Source organism: Chinchilla lanigera, unplaced genomic scaffold, assembly GCF_000276665.1.
Source record: "Chinchilla lanigera isolate Chin_1 unplaced genomic scaffold, ChiLan1.0 scaffold00039, whole genome shotgun sequence".
NCBI lineage: Eukaryota > Metazoa > Chordata > Mammalia > Rodentia > Chinchillidae > Chinchilla > Chinchilla lanigera.
Window position 1 is genome coordinate 4,358,861 of NW_004955440.1, and position 16,222 is coordinate 4,375,082.

Here is a 16,222-nt window from a genome sequence, read left to right on the forward strand (position 1 = left end):
CTCCAGTCACCTACCAGGATCTCGTATGCCGTCCAAAAAAAAAAAAAAAAAAAAAAAAGACAGAGCAAACAGCTGAAATACTTTAAATATTTCATGTCAATGTCTGAAACCTCATTCTGGGACAGCTGTGACTGGAGGTTCCTTGGGTGCAAGTGGAGAGCCTTGTTCTGGCTGAAGACCCTGCAGCTGACACATCTGGATATTGACAAAGTGTCACCTATAAACATCTTTCTTAAAAGTAACACCTCGGAGGACTGGCCATCAACTTTCATCACCCTCTGGGCTGCAATAGTTTTTATGTGGGGGTTGGGGATATAGCTCAGCGGCACAGCACCTGCCTGGAAAGCACGAGGTCCTTTTCCAGGTACCAGAAAAACAAAAACAAAAACAATAATTTTCATGTGAAATGGTTGTACTGTCTGTTTTTTTTGAGGGTGGGTAGCAGAAATTGAATTCAGGACCTCACACTTGCCAGGTAGGCACTGTGCCACTGAGCTATAACCCTGGCCCTATACTATCTCTTAAATGATCATTTAAGTTTGAAATTGAATAGCAAACAACATTCAGAGATGACAGTGACCAACGCAGAGTAAAGCTCTTCTGAAAATCTTGAGGCAGAAGCTTTATGGATGATATTACTATTCAGAAAAGCCAATCTATTAAATATTATTTCAATACTCCATTCTGTCACTAAATAGATGAGCTTTTGAACATGCAGTCCTGCTTCTTCTGGTGTGGATGAATTTATCATTGTTAGGAGTAGGATAGAAATCCTTCACAATAAGTCTCTCTGTACAAAATTGTGCTGCACTGTCTACCTGGACCCCCTCCTTCCTGACTTGCTTTGCTTGTTGAACGGTAAGCCCCTGAGACCAGCCTGGTTCTCCTAACATCTTCTTAATGTGCTGAACTCAATTTTAGATTTTCTAGATAGAATTCTTCTTTGAGAAAACTCTGGAGATTAGCTGATGGGGATTTTACTTGACTGTTGAATCTGTGATGATGGCAAGAAAGATGACGAAAGATGAGAATTTGGCTGAGTCATTTGTTTCCTTTGTCCATTGAAACAGAATGATGTGTTTTGAAGCAATGTTTACTCAGTACCTGCTTCAGACTGTCACTCTGTGATCACTGGAGAATACAGAGAACTGGAGACATCTTTTCTTTTTAGATTTTATTTATTTTATTTTTCTTGTGTAAGAACCCTTGTGTTATAGCTAGTGCTGGAGCTTGAGTCCTCTGGACAGAGACTCTGGTGTGGGTTTTCACAAGATGGTCGGTGAATTCCTGATAGGGAGACTTGGTGAACGCAGTCTCTTTCCAAAGGTCAGGGGTCAGGTTGTTATAGGTCTTGGATATGGCATCAAAGGTGACCTTAGCAAAGTTGCCCAAAGTAGCAGTGCAGCCCCTGGAAGAGGTGTAGCAGTCATCAGTACCAGCCATCAGCAACAGCTTCTTGGGCATGGGGCTGAGATGATGCCAGTGCCTCTGGGGGCAGGGTTCAGATGCACCAACACAGAGCCGCAGTGGCCCATCACCTTGCAAGGAACAGTGTGGAGCTCGCCGATCATTTTCCCCCAGTAGCCTCTCTGCACCGGGACAATGGAGAGCTTGGCTGGAATGATGGCCCCACGAATGGCAGTGGCTACTTCCTTGGAGCACTTTACACCCAGACCAACATGGCTGTTGTAGTCCCCAGTGGCGACAGATGCCTTGAACCTGGTCCGCTGGCCAGCATGAATTTGCTTCTGCACAGACATGATCTTTAGAACTTCATCCTTGGGGATGTGCCTAGGAAAAAGTCAATAATCTCAGACTCCTTAATGGGTAAGAAGATATAAAAATCCTGCAGGGACTTGATCTTTATGCCCTTGACCAGCTGGCCCAGCTTAATGATAGGAATCTACTCCTTGTCCTCAGCCTTACTGCCTCGAGCCCCAAGGCCTCGACCTGGCCCCTGCCATGCCCTATCCCTCGAAGACCATTGCCCAGGCCTCCACAGAAGCTGCCAACAGCCTCCCATGCCTGGGCCTCCAGGGCCTCCAGGCCCTCTCGCTGCACCAGTGTCATCTTCCATTTGGTGTTTCCCTGAGGAAGAGACTTTCAATCTGCATTCTCTTGGTTTATTCATTTTAAGAATCTTCTATCATGTCCTCTTCCAAAACTAGAGCACACAAAACATAACCATGTCTGTGAAGAGTGTTTAATAGTTGATAATGTTCCCACCCAGCAGTTCACATGTATGGATATGGCTATTTTTTATTTTTCTGTCTCTCCCTTTTTCTTAATCTCCCTCTCCCTCCTTCCTTCTTTCTTACCTTCTTCCACTTTAGAGAGAATGGCTCCTAGATAGGTGACTGGCTTATAGTAAAGGCTCAGAAATGAGTGAATGCTCACATGTAGGGCACTCCAGAATAATATTATGCATGAAGTACCTTATGCAGTGCCCATAGTCATTATATCATATGTGTGTGAAGGACTCAAAGGCATTTTTGTAAAATGCAGCTGAGATTATCATCAAAGAGATCAATTAAGGACATCTACCTCAGCAAGGATGGACGAGTGGAGCTTGCCAGGGTTCTGAGTGGCTACCATGCCTTGCTGGTATTGTGCCTGGTTTTCTAGATAAAAAGTCTCTGTTGGCATTGGTTACAAGAGTTGCTTCAAAAGGGATGAGAAGCGAGATCATAGTCTGAATTTGTAAAAAGTTTCCTTTGAGACACATATATCATCAGTTGCATCTTTTGAATCCTTTCAGATTGATTTCTATGCCTGACTCTGCAGTCTCACATATAATGGGAACTTGCTAAAGGGCTGTCAAGTGAATTAATGGATTCTTTAAGGAAGTAGCAATTTTTAGTTAAGTTAAACAGCTTTATTATAGGGACTGAAGAGTGAAAGAACCGTAGCTTGGGACTTTCTAAAGAATAGGCTTTAGGAAAGAAAAAGCAGTTTTTACAGAATGAGGAATTTTTTTCCAATAAGAAATGTACCTTTTTATTGGGTCTATCTATTACTGGTGCATATGGTTTCCTGAGTCCCCATCCTGCCACTTGACGTCCTCCCGGATGGAAGATTTGTTCCCCAGTTAGTAAAAGAAAGTTAACGTACTGTTAAGTGCAGTGCATGGTGATAGAGGTCTATTAATAATACATATATGGACTTTGGCTAGCAAAGCCATCTGCTGAAGAGCAAAGAGCTTTACACTTCAGAGTAGCTTTCCATAATCAATAGCTCTACTCTATCCAATAAAAATTACTAGAGCATAAAATGCATAAAGCTTGATCATTTCCCTTTATTTTGATCATCTGTTCAGCAAAAAATGACAATTTAATTCTTTTCTCAATGCATTTACAACTTTGAAAGGACAATAGACATTATCATAAATTAGTCATGCTGCAGTACACCGATTTTTAATATACACACATATTTAATTTGAATACCTTGCACTAGGGTTTCAGTTCCAGGAGTGTTTGCCAATCTATATGTGCTCAGTCAAAACATGACTGTTAGCTAATGCAATTATTCCTTCCATCTGTCATCATCAAATCACTTAAGATTATTTTCTTTTTTTTTGCTTCAAATATAAGCCTTTAGAAGAAGGAGAAAAGAAACTCACACTTTGTAAGTGATTTTAAGCCTTATAAAACTGAGAAAGCTTTCATTCTGAAGGGCAAATGCTGATGTAAAACTCTTGTGGTCCCGGCTTTTCTTGCTATTAGAGTCAATCTATGTCACATTAGTAGGGTAGAGATCCCTTAAGATCACTGAATGTTTTTACTTTTCTAATTTTGGAGTTGCTACTTTAGGATGGATTTACTCTGTACTTCACAGCAATGGATTTCTTACTCCTGGTCCTCTTCCTCCTGTCAATTTAAGAAATGGTTTGATTTACAGTATCCCTACCTAGGCTGTTACTCTTAGGAAGTTAGACTAGCTATTTTAATTCCAAGGCCTTGAGTAATTGTTCTTATTGCAGAATCTGTCTCCTGTATCTCTTGATGAGAATATGTATTTCCATAGTTAGAAAAAATTATATCTTCTAGAATTTTAACCTTGATGTTTGTTTAAGATGTATATATCTCCTGTGGATGATAGCATATTAAATCCTAAATGTTTTTACATCAGATGGATACAGCTGTTGACTGTTTCCTATCAGTAGACTTAAATTATGTGGAATAGATGACAAAAATGGGCAGTGAATTTCGGCTATGGGGAAAAAGTTCAGAAAATAAACTGGACATACAGGAAGAAAAACCGATTTTCACTGTTAGAATACAGGGATACCTGATGTTTGGGACTTTGTTCTTTGTCCTGAGCTCTATCACTTAAGTATTCAGTGCCAAGAAATTGAGCTGCTAATGTGTGAGTTAAAAGAAAAACAAATTGGAATCATTTATCACTTATTTTCTGTCTCATCCTGTGTCTAATGCATTAGAAATTTGTCTCCACCTTCAAAATATATTGAGAACCTCATCCCTTCTCATCGCATTCACTATGATTGCTGTAACTGCAACCACTATCATGTCTCTTAGACTGGACAAAGCCCGCAAACTTGTCTCCCTCCATCTTTGCCTGCGTTGTTCACTCACTAGCCAGGGTGACCTTTTACAAACATAAATTGCATCATCATTGTGCCACTCTTCCTGAAACTTGCCATGATTTCCCATCTCCTCTGGACAAATGACTCACATTCCTTTCTCTAGCCTAACATTTTCTGTATAGCATGGTTCTTGACCACCACTCATTTCCTGTCCTTCCCACCCTACTCAGAGCCACCTACCCAGTGCACTGACCTATGTAATGTTCCTAGGGTGAGCTACTCACTCTCACTCCTGAGGCCTTTGAATGAGCTCTGCTTTGTGCCTAGAAGAGGTCTTGTCCCCATCACCTTGTAATTGTTCCCTGTTGTACTGCCACCGCTCTGAGGACTCTCCTTGGTGTGGCATGGAAGTAGCACTCTTTGTCTAGCTCATTCTCACATGTGCTGTCTGATGCTATGTTAGAGATTATGCATTTGTCTGTTTATCCTACTGGAAGGCAATCTTCCCAAGGTGACAGACTGTCCCACTCACTGCTGTGCATCTCTATTGTCTGAAGCCATTCTCAGCATAGAGTCAGAGCTCAAGAATAACTTGATGAAGGAAAGGATGTGTGGACACATGAATGATGTTCTTACTGTTTGAGCAGGCCTACCTCTTTCTGCAGTATAGGCTACTTGTTAACTCCTTTCTGGCTCCAGCCATTCATACAAAATACCTTCCTTTGAAGTACAGTGCCCTTCTAGGAGTGGTCTGCCCTGTGTATGTAGTAGTTGAGCTGTGAGCGTTCCCTTTTTCAGAAGTTTGGGGTTTCAGAGTGTCTGTCTATAGGCTCTCTCATTTATATCAGGGCCATCATAATTATTCTCACATGATGAGATGGCACATTAATTTAACTTTCAGAAAAATCCAGGGACCAATGCTTGGCTTTTTCACTCTAAGGCTTTAAAAATGTGTTTATTTTCCTTTGGAAATTTGTCTCCTACACCTATTTGTGGGAATTAGAATTTTCCCAATTAGAGATTCTTTTTTTGTTTGATTTATATTTGGTTCAATGTTTAACTTGCAGTTGCTTCCCGAAGTACTGAACTTTGACCCTATATGGCTACCAGAGTGTTCTAATTATAAAATGATTGGCTATAAAATATCCTCAAACTGAGATTTTTGGAGACTAGAAGAAAATGGTATTTTGGCAATGTGAAATATTATTTCCAATTAATTAGTGACAATACATTATCATGAATAGAGGATTTTTGCTTTGTTTTGTTTTAGTCCAGAACAAACTTCGTCCAGACCAGTACTAAAATGTTCTGTCCTTGTAATAGGTAGGTAGGTTACTGTCTGTTGTTGTTGAACTTGCATTTGCTCTCCACTGATTGAACATGGTTTTCCATTCATTGTTTCATTGTGTTAGAATATTACTATAGCAAGATGATAGATGGGCATTAAAATTAGGTAACACTGACATAAATCCTACTCTTTCAAATACTGGATAATGAACTCAGGGCCTTTATAATAAGGTGCATCCCATTCTTTTTCACTTTTTATTTTGAGCCAAGGTCTTGCCAAGTTTCAGAGTGTAATAAAGGAGTAAGGAAAAACCTATAGACTGAAGCTGTGAGGAGGATGATATTATATTCTCCTCCCTACCAGCATCCTGAGATCAGGTTGATATCAGCAAAAATCTAAAGGGGGTATTGAGTATATATCATTTTAAGGCTGGGGACACAGTTTTAAAGAAGCTCAAAGAATCTGGATGAAATGTTTCAGTTTAAGGCTATAAGAACAGTCAGCCTCGGCTGATACAAAAGTAGGCATCAGGAGATGGCAGGGTGAACTTAGTCTCACATTAAAGTTATTACCTTGGTGGGTTGACAACTGGTGGTCAACTTGTAACAACACCTAGCAGAACTGAACCAGCTTGATGCTGGGTGTGAGAGGCCCAACTGAGGATTGTTGCCAGTAGCATAAGAGTTAGAAGAGGAAGAAGAGATGCTATTGGGAACTGAGAGAGGCTGTTGGGACCTGGTAAAAGCTGTTGAGTGCTGTTAGAAGCTGTTGATTCTGCTTGAGGAGCTTGTCATGCTGGCTTTCCTGATGAACTCAGCTGTTCCCATTGTCCAAGGAGCTGAGGACCTTGTTGACACTGAGAATGGCTTCAGTTCATTTTGGGGGAGCTCTGTCCTCACTTTGAGCATCACTTCCTGGCTCAGGGGGGGGGAAGATGGTGCACTGCTCAGTCTCCTGGAGAAGCTTGTCACATTGGCTTTCCTGGTGGGAACTTAGCTTTCCTCATCACCAGAGGAGCTCAAGACTTCACTGTTGCTGTGGTACTTTTCAGGGAAGCTCTGGTTCTTACTTTGAGCATTGCTTTCTGGCTCCAGTGCAGATCCCTCAGCCTGCTAGCACAGATCCTTCATCCTGATGGCACAGACTTTCTAGCTTCCATCATTGATCTTTGGGCCTTCCCAGTGCAGATCCTTGAGACAGCCCTGCATGAGATGTTGCCATGGGCTCTAGACCTCCAGTTGGATTCACTGGAGCATTGTTATGGGCTCTAGGTCTTCAGCTGGATTTATGCAGGTCATTATTGTGGGATCCAGGCCCTCAGCTGGATTCTGTGGTACTTAGTCTGTGGACAGATTTCTTGTATTCTCTTTGTGTATGACTTTTTGGGTGAATATTATAAATAATTTTATAAAATATGTGTCCTGCATTATATTGTTCCCCTTGCAAAAACACCAAACCACAACATTGCCCTTGCTTCTTGTTTACCAGGGGCAAGCTTTTGCCAGTACTGGAGAGTCCACTGTTTGTAGTAGGCCATCCAAGTCTTCCTCAGGTCACTCTCAGGCCAGTCCTGATGCACAATCCATGATGGAATTGAACTTGAGATCTTCCTGTTTTAGAACTCCCAAGGTGCTGGGATTACAACCATAGCACTGCCACCAGGATGGGTCTGAGGGTCCCTGAGGCTGGAATAAGTAATTTTAACCCACCCTTTTAAAATAAGTTTGCAGTTTTGTTGATTGCCTTGTAGAAAAAATTGTCAGGATGTATCAGTGAAAGAGACTGGAGAAGAATTTATTACAGACAAATACAGGATGTCCTCAAGAATGGAGTGTATACTCAGAAAAATGAGGCATGGTACACTTGGGAAGTGGGGATCTTTTATATGTTTTGGGTAATGGAAATCTCTGGAATTCCGTAATCTATAGTCTTAGTCTTGTGTAATCACCCACCTTTAATGAAATAATGGTCTATTCATGTGCAAAATGGCCCTTTCAAGGGTTAAAGAGGACCATTTGAATGGTCAGTTCCGTTTGCAGCTGAAATGGAATTGCCCAGTTTTTCTGTTTTGGGAGAAGGACAAAAGTGAATAAATTTGGCTTGTGCTTTGAAGCTGCAGCTGTTCTTCAAAGTACAATTTTTAAAGTCTTAATTTCCTCGTCTGCTTTATAGTTAGTATTACTTCTTCTATCCTAGTATTCCTGGGTGGTCTCCTAAAAGTGGCTTGCCAAATAAATGTCACCGGGTTTTGGGTTGCTCACCCCTCTTTCTGAACCTGGATTCCAGGTCCTTTCCTTCTGGAACAATTGAATGAAATGAACAAAAAAGCACTGACAAAGTTTATTGGAAAAAAGAGAAAGTGTAGAATGAGGGAGTAACTGTCTCTGTAGAGCCAGCTTTTGTAAGTGAAAGAGAGAAAAGCAAGATGGAAGTACACCCTGGAGAACACAGGGCGGACTATGCTGAGGATAGCGACAATAGCGAGCCCTTTTTGGCATCTGTGACCTTTTATGTTGTCTACATCTCAAGGAAAACCCCAAGAACTTCTACATATTGGTGAGAGTAGGTCCTGGGGTCCCTTTTCTCAGGCTTATATCAGATCTAGGCCATACTAATGAAAGCCTGTTCTAGTTCTCTGGAGAAGTCCACATGCAGAGCTTTGGCACATGTGTCTGGGATCTTGTAATTAACAGGTCATGCCTGCTTCCCCAGCCGGTTTTACCATGCCCTAATCTCCTGTCTCACTACTTCGTCATCACACCTCCACACCTGACCAAGATTTACTTATTCTTTATTCTGATCATCTCATTTTAATAGAAGAAATACTATTTCATCATAGGGAGTTTGGGAGGATTAAATCAAATAATGCACCTGTATTCATTAGTACACTGCTTGGCACAGAATAAGCAGATAGAAAATGTTGGCTGCTCTTTTTGTTACTTGAGGGATCTGTCAGGGTGCCCTCGCAGCCACAGTAAGCCTATGCCATGTTTATTCTGTTCTGTGAGACTTTTATAAAAGTAAATTGATCCTGTAAAGTTTCAAGACTAGGAGGCCATAAAAATTATTTCTTTTATTCCATGTTTGTCTGTTCTGCTTGACGCATTTCCACCTCTGATTTCAAAGTGTTGCTTACCTGTAAGAGGTAAGACTCTAGTATATAAGACTTCCTCTGTTGTCTGCTTAAGGAAGAAGACAAAATTGATATAGAGGAAATAAATGTAACTCCAAGCCTGCTAGATGTCCCATATGCCAAGATGGTGTTCCCCCAAACTGAGTAATGAATTCTGAAGAATCATGGAGGTTAAGAGTAGGAAGATTTGGGGGGGAATAGGAAAATCTCCCGAGAGACTAGAAGTGTCACATGTGGGTTGCCACAGATCCCATTTATAAAGCAAAATTAGAAGGTGGGAACAAAATCACAAGGTGAGTACAAAATCACAAGGTGGTTACAGCGTGGGACAAAACTATGATCAACCAATAAGAGTACACATTTAGCTGCTTTGGTAATGACCTAATGGAGAAGCAGGTCACATTGCAAGTGTATCTACAAAGAACCAAGGACCTTTTTAGGAAAAGACTAATGAGGGGGACCCAGCCACCTACTGGGGTGACTGATATTAATGTTAATTTATGGTTTATTGCTTGGGAAGGTGTGGTGGACTGACAACTGGTGGTCAACTTTTAATACCCAGCTGAACTGAACCAGTGAGGATAGTTGCCAGCAGCATAAGAGGCAGAACTGGAGAAGAAGAGAGGCTGTTGGGAGCTGGTGGAAGCTGTTGGGGAGCTGTTAGGGAGCTGTTGGTTCTCTTGGGCTATTGTGCTGGAGGACTTTGTCATGCCGGCTTTCCTGAGGAACTTGGCTGTTCTTGTCAGAGTAGGAGCTCAGGACCTTGTTGTTACTAAGAATGGCTATGGTTCACTTTCGGGGAGCTCTGGTCCTCACTTTGAGCATTGCTTCCTGGCTCTGGAGGGGAAGATGGCGCAGTGCTCAGTCTCCTGGAGAAGCTTGTCGCTTTGGCTTTCCTGATGGAAACTCAGCTTTCCTCATCGTTGGAGGAGCCCGGGACCTCGCTGTTGCTGAGGATGACTGTGGTACTTTTCAGGGGAGCTCTGGTTCTTACTTTGAGCATCACTTCCTGGCTCCAGTGCAGATCCCTCAGCCTGCTAGCACAGATCCTTCATCCTGCTGAAACAGACTTTCTAGCTTCTACCACTGACCTTTGGGCCTTCCCATTGCAGAGACATGAAACAGGCCTCCATGAGACACTGTCATGGGCTCTAGTCCTCCAGCTGGACTCATAGGAAGCATTGCTATGGGCTGTAGGTCTTCAGCTGGACTCATGCAAGACATTATTGTGGGATCCAGGCCCTCAGATGGATTCTTTGGTCTTTGGTGTGTGGACAGATTTCCTACACTCTCTGTTTGTATATGATTCTTTGGGTGACTATTGTAAATAACCTCTTTTTTTTTTTTTTTTGGTACCAGGGATAGAACTCAGGACCTTGTGCTTGGCAGGCAGGCACTTGTGCTGCTGAGCTATATCCCCAGCCCAAATAATCTCATAAAATACATGTCCTGTATTTTATTGTTTCCGCTTGCAAAACCCCAAACTACAAGAGAAGGCAGGCACATAGGCTTGATCATTTTGTCTTTGGTTTGAGGCCTGATCCCTATCAGATGTGCTCCTGGCCACAGTTTTAATGTGTTTTCATCTTCTGTATTGACTCCCTCTAGCCTAGCCCTGTCTGTCTCCCTATAATAGTTCTATCTATCTTAACTTGTTATGATAAATTGAGAATGTGCTGAAAGGCATTGGAGCTGGGAGTTGGAGGGTTGGAAAGGGCCAGTCTTTGACACAGGTGTGGCCTTATATGGAATAGTGTCCTAGGCATCAAGAAGTCAAGTTTTCTCGGGGCTAGAGGACTATCACTGTAACAACTTCTAACACTGAACAGGAATAATGTTTAGCTTTAGTGCACTCCTTTGATTTCTTATTCTGTCAGATCCCACAGATACTTTCTGAGGTTGGTGGAGTTCAGGATGTTTGGTTTTCATGGCTGCCAGGTGATTTGTGAGCAAACATAGATAGGGCCTTTGAAAAAAAGTAAAAAAGGATGTGCAAAGACTATGAAAAGACCCATATTTTTAAAAGGATGCAAGTTCTTTGCTGAAGTGCTTTTTTCTATGTCTCTTGCTGGCTTGGTAGTTTCTCTGAGGTGGTAAACAATAGTGATAGTGATAAATGTCCTGTATTGCTTTAGAGATTTTACCTATTGCCAGTGAATGGAAATTGTGTTGTTTGGTAAATGAACTACAAACAGAGTTTTTATGTTACGTAAAGCCATAGTCATTAAACTTGCCTTTTCATTTTTCCCCATAATGATGTCCAAATTCTTCAATTGCTAATTCCTATAAGGTCATGATAAAGTAATGGAAAAAGCAATTTATGCAGCATGACCTGTTCCTTTCACACAATCAAAAAGTTACTGTGAGTTGTTACGATTCTAAACTTTACTTTTTTATTCTGTTTGCTGCACTTCAGTTGCTGGAACTTAAGACTCTGGCAGTAGTGGATCTCCAATATTGGGTCTTTTGTTGAAATCCTCGTGATTGGAAAAAAAAATTATATGTGTGTGCTTTTTAGCAAATGGTACACAGAGAAGGATGTAAAAAAGAAAGGGAATTAATATTTAGTGAATATGTATGCAAGCTCCAATGTTTGGTATTTTTATCCCAATTTTACAAGTATAAAAGCAGAAGTCACATGACTAGTAAGTGGTAAAGCTTATACTCAAACTAAGTCCTACTGACTCTGAAGCATGCATGTCATCTACACTGCATTACTTTCTGTTTAACTTGGTGGCAGTGTTGTAGGAACCTTGAAATCAGCTCCTGGGCCTGACTCTTCATTAGCCAAAGAGCTCTTCTTTTGGGGAAGGCTTAAAAAAACAAGGCTTGAAATGAGAGCTTGGTGACCATACAGGGTTATGTACCTGTGGTGGATTAACAAATGGGCACCTTGTAACACCTAGCTGAACTGAATCACCTAGCTGAACTGAGGACTGTGGCCAACAGCATAAAAAGAGAACTGGAGGGGTAGAAGAGGTGCTGTTGATTCTCCTGCAAAGCTTTTCATGTTGGTTTTCCTCATATGAACTCAGCTGTTATCATCAGAGGAGCTCAGGTCCTTGCTGTTGCTGAGGATGTGTGTGGTTCTTTTCAGAGGAGTTCTGATTCTTACCTTGAGCATCGCTTCCTGACTCTAGGGCAGCTCCCTCAGCCTGCCAGCACAGATCCTTCATCCTGCTACTGCAGACTTTGTAGCTTCTACCATTGACCATTGGGCCTTCCCAGTGCAGATACTTGATACAGACTTGCATGAGACATTATCATGGGCTCTTGTCCTACAGCTTTACTTGCGGAGGACATTGCCCTGAGCTCTAGGTCTTGAGCTGGATTCATGCAGGACATTGTCATGGGACCCACTCCCTCAGTTAAATTCTTTGTGTCTCTAGTATGTGGACAGATCTCCTGTACTCTTTTGCATTTGACTCTTTGGATGAATATTATAAAAAAATCTTATAAATTATGTGTCCTGTATTAAATCCTTTCCCTTGTAATTGCTGACCGCTACAGTACCCCATCCTTATTGTATTTTTTTCCTGGAATCCTGGACTTGAGATTCCTGGTCCTGAGACTCAGAGATGTGAAGGGGAGCCCTCCACTTACCTGCTCTGGAGAACAGAGTGAGAATTTGTATGAGGAGAAAGACATCAGGGCTCCAGCTCTGGAAAAGGATTGTCTCCAGGGAGAACGGAAGCAATCAGTCTCTTTTGCCTGGGAATTAGAACCATGTACTTGTCTCAACACTCTCAGCATGGGCAGGAGCTAAACTCTGACCTTAGCACTCTTCCCTTATCTACAGACATATTTTAAAGTCTGGAAAAAAGTTATGGAAAAAGTTTGTCTAAATACCTTTACTACAATGAGCTGCTTTTTTTGTTTGTGAGTGTGGTACTGGGAATTCTGGGAGTTGAACTCAGGGCCTTTGCACTGAGCTACATCCTCAGCTCTTTTAACTTATTTTTTTATTTTTAAATTTTGAGATAGTGTCTCACTATGTTAGTAACCTTCCCAGGCTGGAATTGAATTAAGATCCTCCTGCTGCAGATTCCCAGAATCCTGGGTTTATAGGTTTATAGGCCATCTTGCCTGAGCTACAATGGGCTTTGGGGGCTTTTTATTTTATGTAAGACTAATGATTATCAGCTTTCAGTCTTTTAGAATGACAAGTACTGTTGTGTGGGGCTTGGTCACTATTACATTTCTTACATATTTGCTTACTTATTTTGACATTTGCTATTTTATTTCATTTTTATTCTAGTTTCTCTAAGACCAAGGTCTTGGTGAATGTTATTTATTTTTAATGTTTTTATTTTAATCAATGCTTTTATTTTAATCACAAAGCCAAGAACTTTTTCTTCAACTATGAAATAAAGCAGCAGATAGGAAAATGTTCTTAGATTTTCCTTATTATTGCAAAATTTAATGACCCTATTGTATTTATGTGAATGCTGTGGGCTTGAGCTGTAATTCCCCCCACAAAAAAATTGTGTCTGAACTAATTCTCTCAATTGTGAATGTAGTGATATAATAGTTGTTTTGTTTTGTGTAAGTTGTATATAAACTTCATTGTGTTTTTCTTCCTTATTGGGGTATGTGTTTGTGTGTCAATATGTGTGCACACATGCATGTGTGTGTGTATTAGTGTGTTTCTTAACCAATTATAAACCTAGAAAATATACTGTTAGTCAGTTTAAATGATAGAATGGCTGCACCTGCAAAGTTATTCATCAGTTAGATATAGTGAATCCATGGTAACTCATGTTTAATACAGATACTTTTATCACAATGGCAAGAGGTCCAATGGGTAGAAAAAGTTTCCTACCTCATGAAGGTTGAGATATTGGAGATCATCTCTACCTGTTTGAAAAAACATGTTCTCAAATTTATACACTATAATGCTAATTAAAGGCTGACTGTCACACAAAGTAAACTAGAAATCACAACCCAATTACAGTTTCAGCTGTCATTATGTAGGCTGCTTAGATTTCTACCTCCTCTCTCTTAACTCTTCTAGCTTCAAAGCTGAGACAAACGTACTATTTCTCTGTTAGTCATCTTGTGCTATCCGCAAGATGTGCTGCTGGGGCTTTGTCTAGGAAATAGAGAGGATTTAGTGATTTGAAGCCAGTAGACTTCTTTATCCATAGGAAAGCCTTGGCCATAGAATGAGAGTTTTCATACATAGTTGATGTGGTGACTTGTTTTCTTTAGAATTGTATATTTTCCTTATTGCCTCTTCTTCTTTCAAATAAATCAAACCAAACAGGTATTCCTGGAGAACCTCTGAATGGAAAGAGTGTCAAGTCTCTCTCCTCTTGGAGCAGCAGGACCCCCACTGGCATGCGACAGGACCTGTTTGCGGCGGTGGGATCCAGACCCGGGAGGTGTACTGTGCCCAGACTGTACCAGCAGCCACCACACAGAGGGCCAGAGAAGGTAGGCAGCCAGTTCTGGAACAGGTATGCTGCTGGCTGGAAGGAAAGTTCACTGTAATAGCATCCCCTTAGTGCTCTCGATGTGCGGGACCCTGAAGCACTCATAGATTTAGTATTTGCTTTGTTGACCACTTGCAAAGTATCCTTAAGTTTTTTTCACTTGCAGAAATTTAGAATAGTTAAACACATAGTAATAATAGTAAGTTTAGGGGCTGGGGATGTACCTCAGTGTAGAGCACTTGCTTAGCAGGTACAAGGTCTTGGGTTCCATTTGAGCACTGTAAAAAGAATTGCTATAAAAAGGTCACTTGGAAAGTTAAATAAAAAAAGTACCTAAGGGGTGTGGCATAAATTAATGGTACATGCTAAGGGACTGGTACTCTGGAGTTAAAAAGGAATGAATAATGTTCTTTATTTTTCCCCCTGAGGCTCTGTGTGTGTGTGTGTGTGTGTGTGTGTGTGTATGTGTGTGAATTTCTGCATTTTAAATGTCAGGGATGCAGTGTGGGCTTTTTTCTCCCTAAATTTTAATTTATCTGAGAAAGCAAAAGAGGAGCAGTATGAAGAGGAGGAAAAAACGAGCTGTCTCCATGTTAAGCTCTCTATTAGGCAGGTTCTCAACCGTTGGTCCATTTGTTGCAACACTGGTGGTAACGATAACATTTGGACTGGGGACCTTGCTCAGATTTGTGAAGCCAATTGAAAAGCCAGGAGTGGGTCACAGTGCTTGTAGTCTAGGAGAATGTGTGAGCTCTTCCAGCCACGTGGGGGAACACAAGCCATGTGCTCTTCTGACCTGATACAGGGGGAATGCTGCCTTGTGGTTAGCGCATGTGAGCACAAACTCCTGCTGCGGGCTTTGGTGAAGAGGGCCAGAGGAATGCTTTCTTGCTATGGTAATGCATCTCTTTGATTCTGTAAAGCTTTTCAGGTTACTTTTTAATAACATGGCCTTTCATGTTTCAGAGACATCTATGCCCATAGCCTTGATTGATGTACCTACCTTATGGATAATCTTTACAGACTCCACAGGACATTGGTTCAACCATGATAAGTCCATATTTATGAGGATTCAATCCATATATTTCTTTGTTGCACTACTGGGGACTGAGCTCAGGGCTCTATCAGTGAGTTACATTCCCCAGCCTTTTCTTTTTCTTTTTTTTTTTTTTTTTTAATTTGAAGACATGGTTTCACCAAGTCACTAAGTTGCCCAGGCTGGCCTTGAATTTGTGCTCCTCCTGCTTCAGCTTCCAAGAGTACTGGGATAAAAGGTGTTCACCACCATGCCTGGTAAATGACTTGATTTAGTTAAAGAAATAATAGCTAAATTTTCCTCTTTTATTCACTTTTGGAAAGTGATACGTTGCATACTTTCTTTTATAGGGAAAACCATGACTCTGCTTACCCCTATGAATTTCAAAGAACAGAATTTAGATAAAAAACCTCCAGGTTTTCTTTCAAGTTTTGGTGATCTTTCCATCCCACTTCTCCTCTTCACTTTAACTATTGTTCAACAGTTCCAGGCTATTCCAGGGTCAAAGCATCAATAAAAATTTTGTTCGGATTGATATAATGTGGCATACTTAGTTTCAGGTTCAACTTTTAATTCTCTATTGAAATTTTCACCTTCTACAGTTTCTTTCGTGAAAATAGTTTTTCTTATGGGTCATTTATTTCTAAAGTTTCTTCAACCTTAATATTTCCAGCTTTCATATTGGAAAATATGTGGTGAAATGGCTTAAAAATAGAATTGATTAATATGGGAAATGCAAGAACAAATTAAATTTAGAAAATCAAGCAAAGGTAATTGGTTAGGTTAT

General features: G+C 40.9%; 1 protein-coding gene and 1 pseudogene across 1 annotated transcript in view; one reads left to right on the plus strand and one right to left on the minus strand.

Annotated features, from left to right (window-relative positions):
• Positions 1-2,077, minus strand: part of LOC102013875 — a 3,539-nt pseudogene extending 1,462 nt beyond the window's left edge.
• Positions 1-16,222, plus strand: part of Thsd7b (thrombospondin, type I, domain containing 7B) — a 780,466-nt gene that overhangs the window by 304,364 nt on the left and 459,880 nt on the right. The window contains exon 5 of the mRNA XM_013517433.1: positions 14,231-14,400. Coding sequence (XP_013372887.1) covers positions 14,231-14,400 — 170 coding nt within the window. The remainder of the gene's footprint in view (positions 1-14,230; positions 14,401-16,222) is intronic.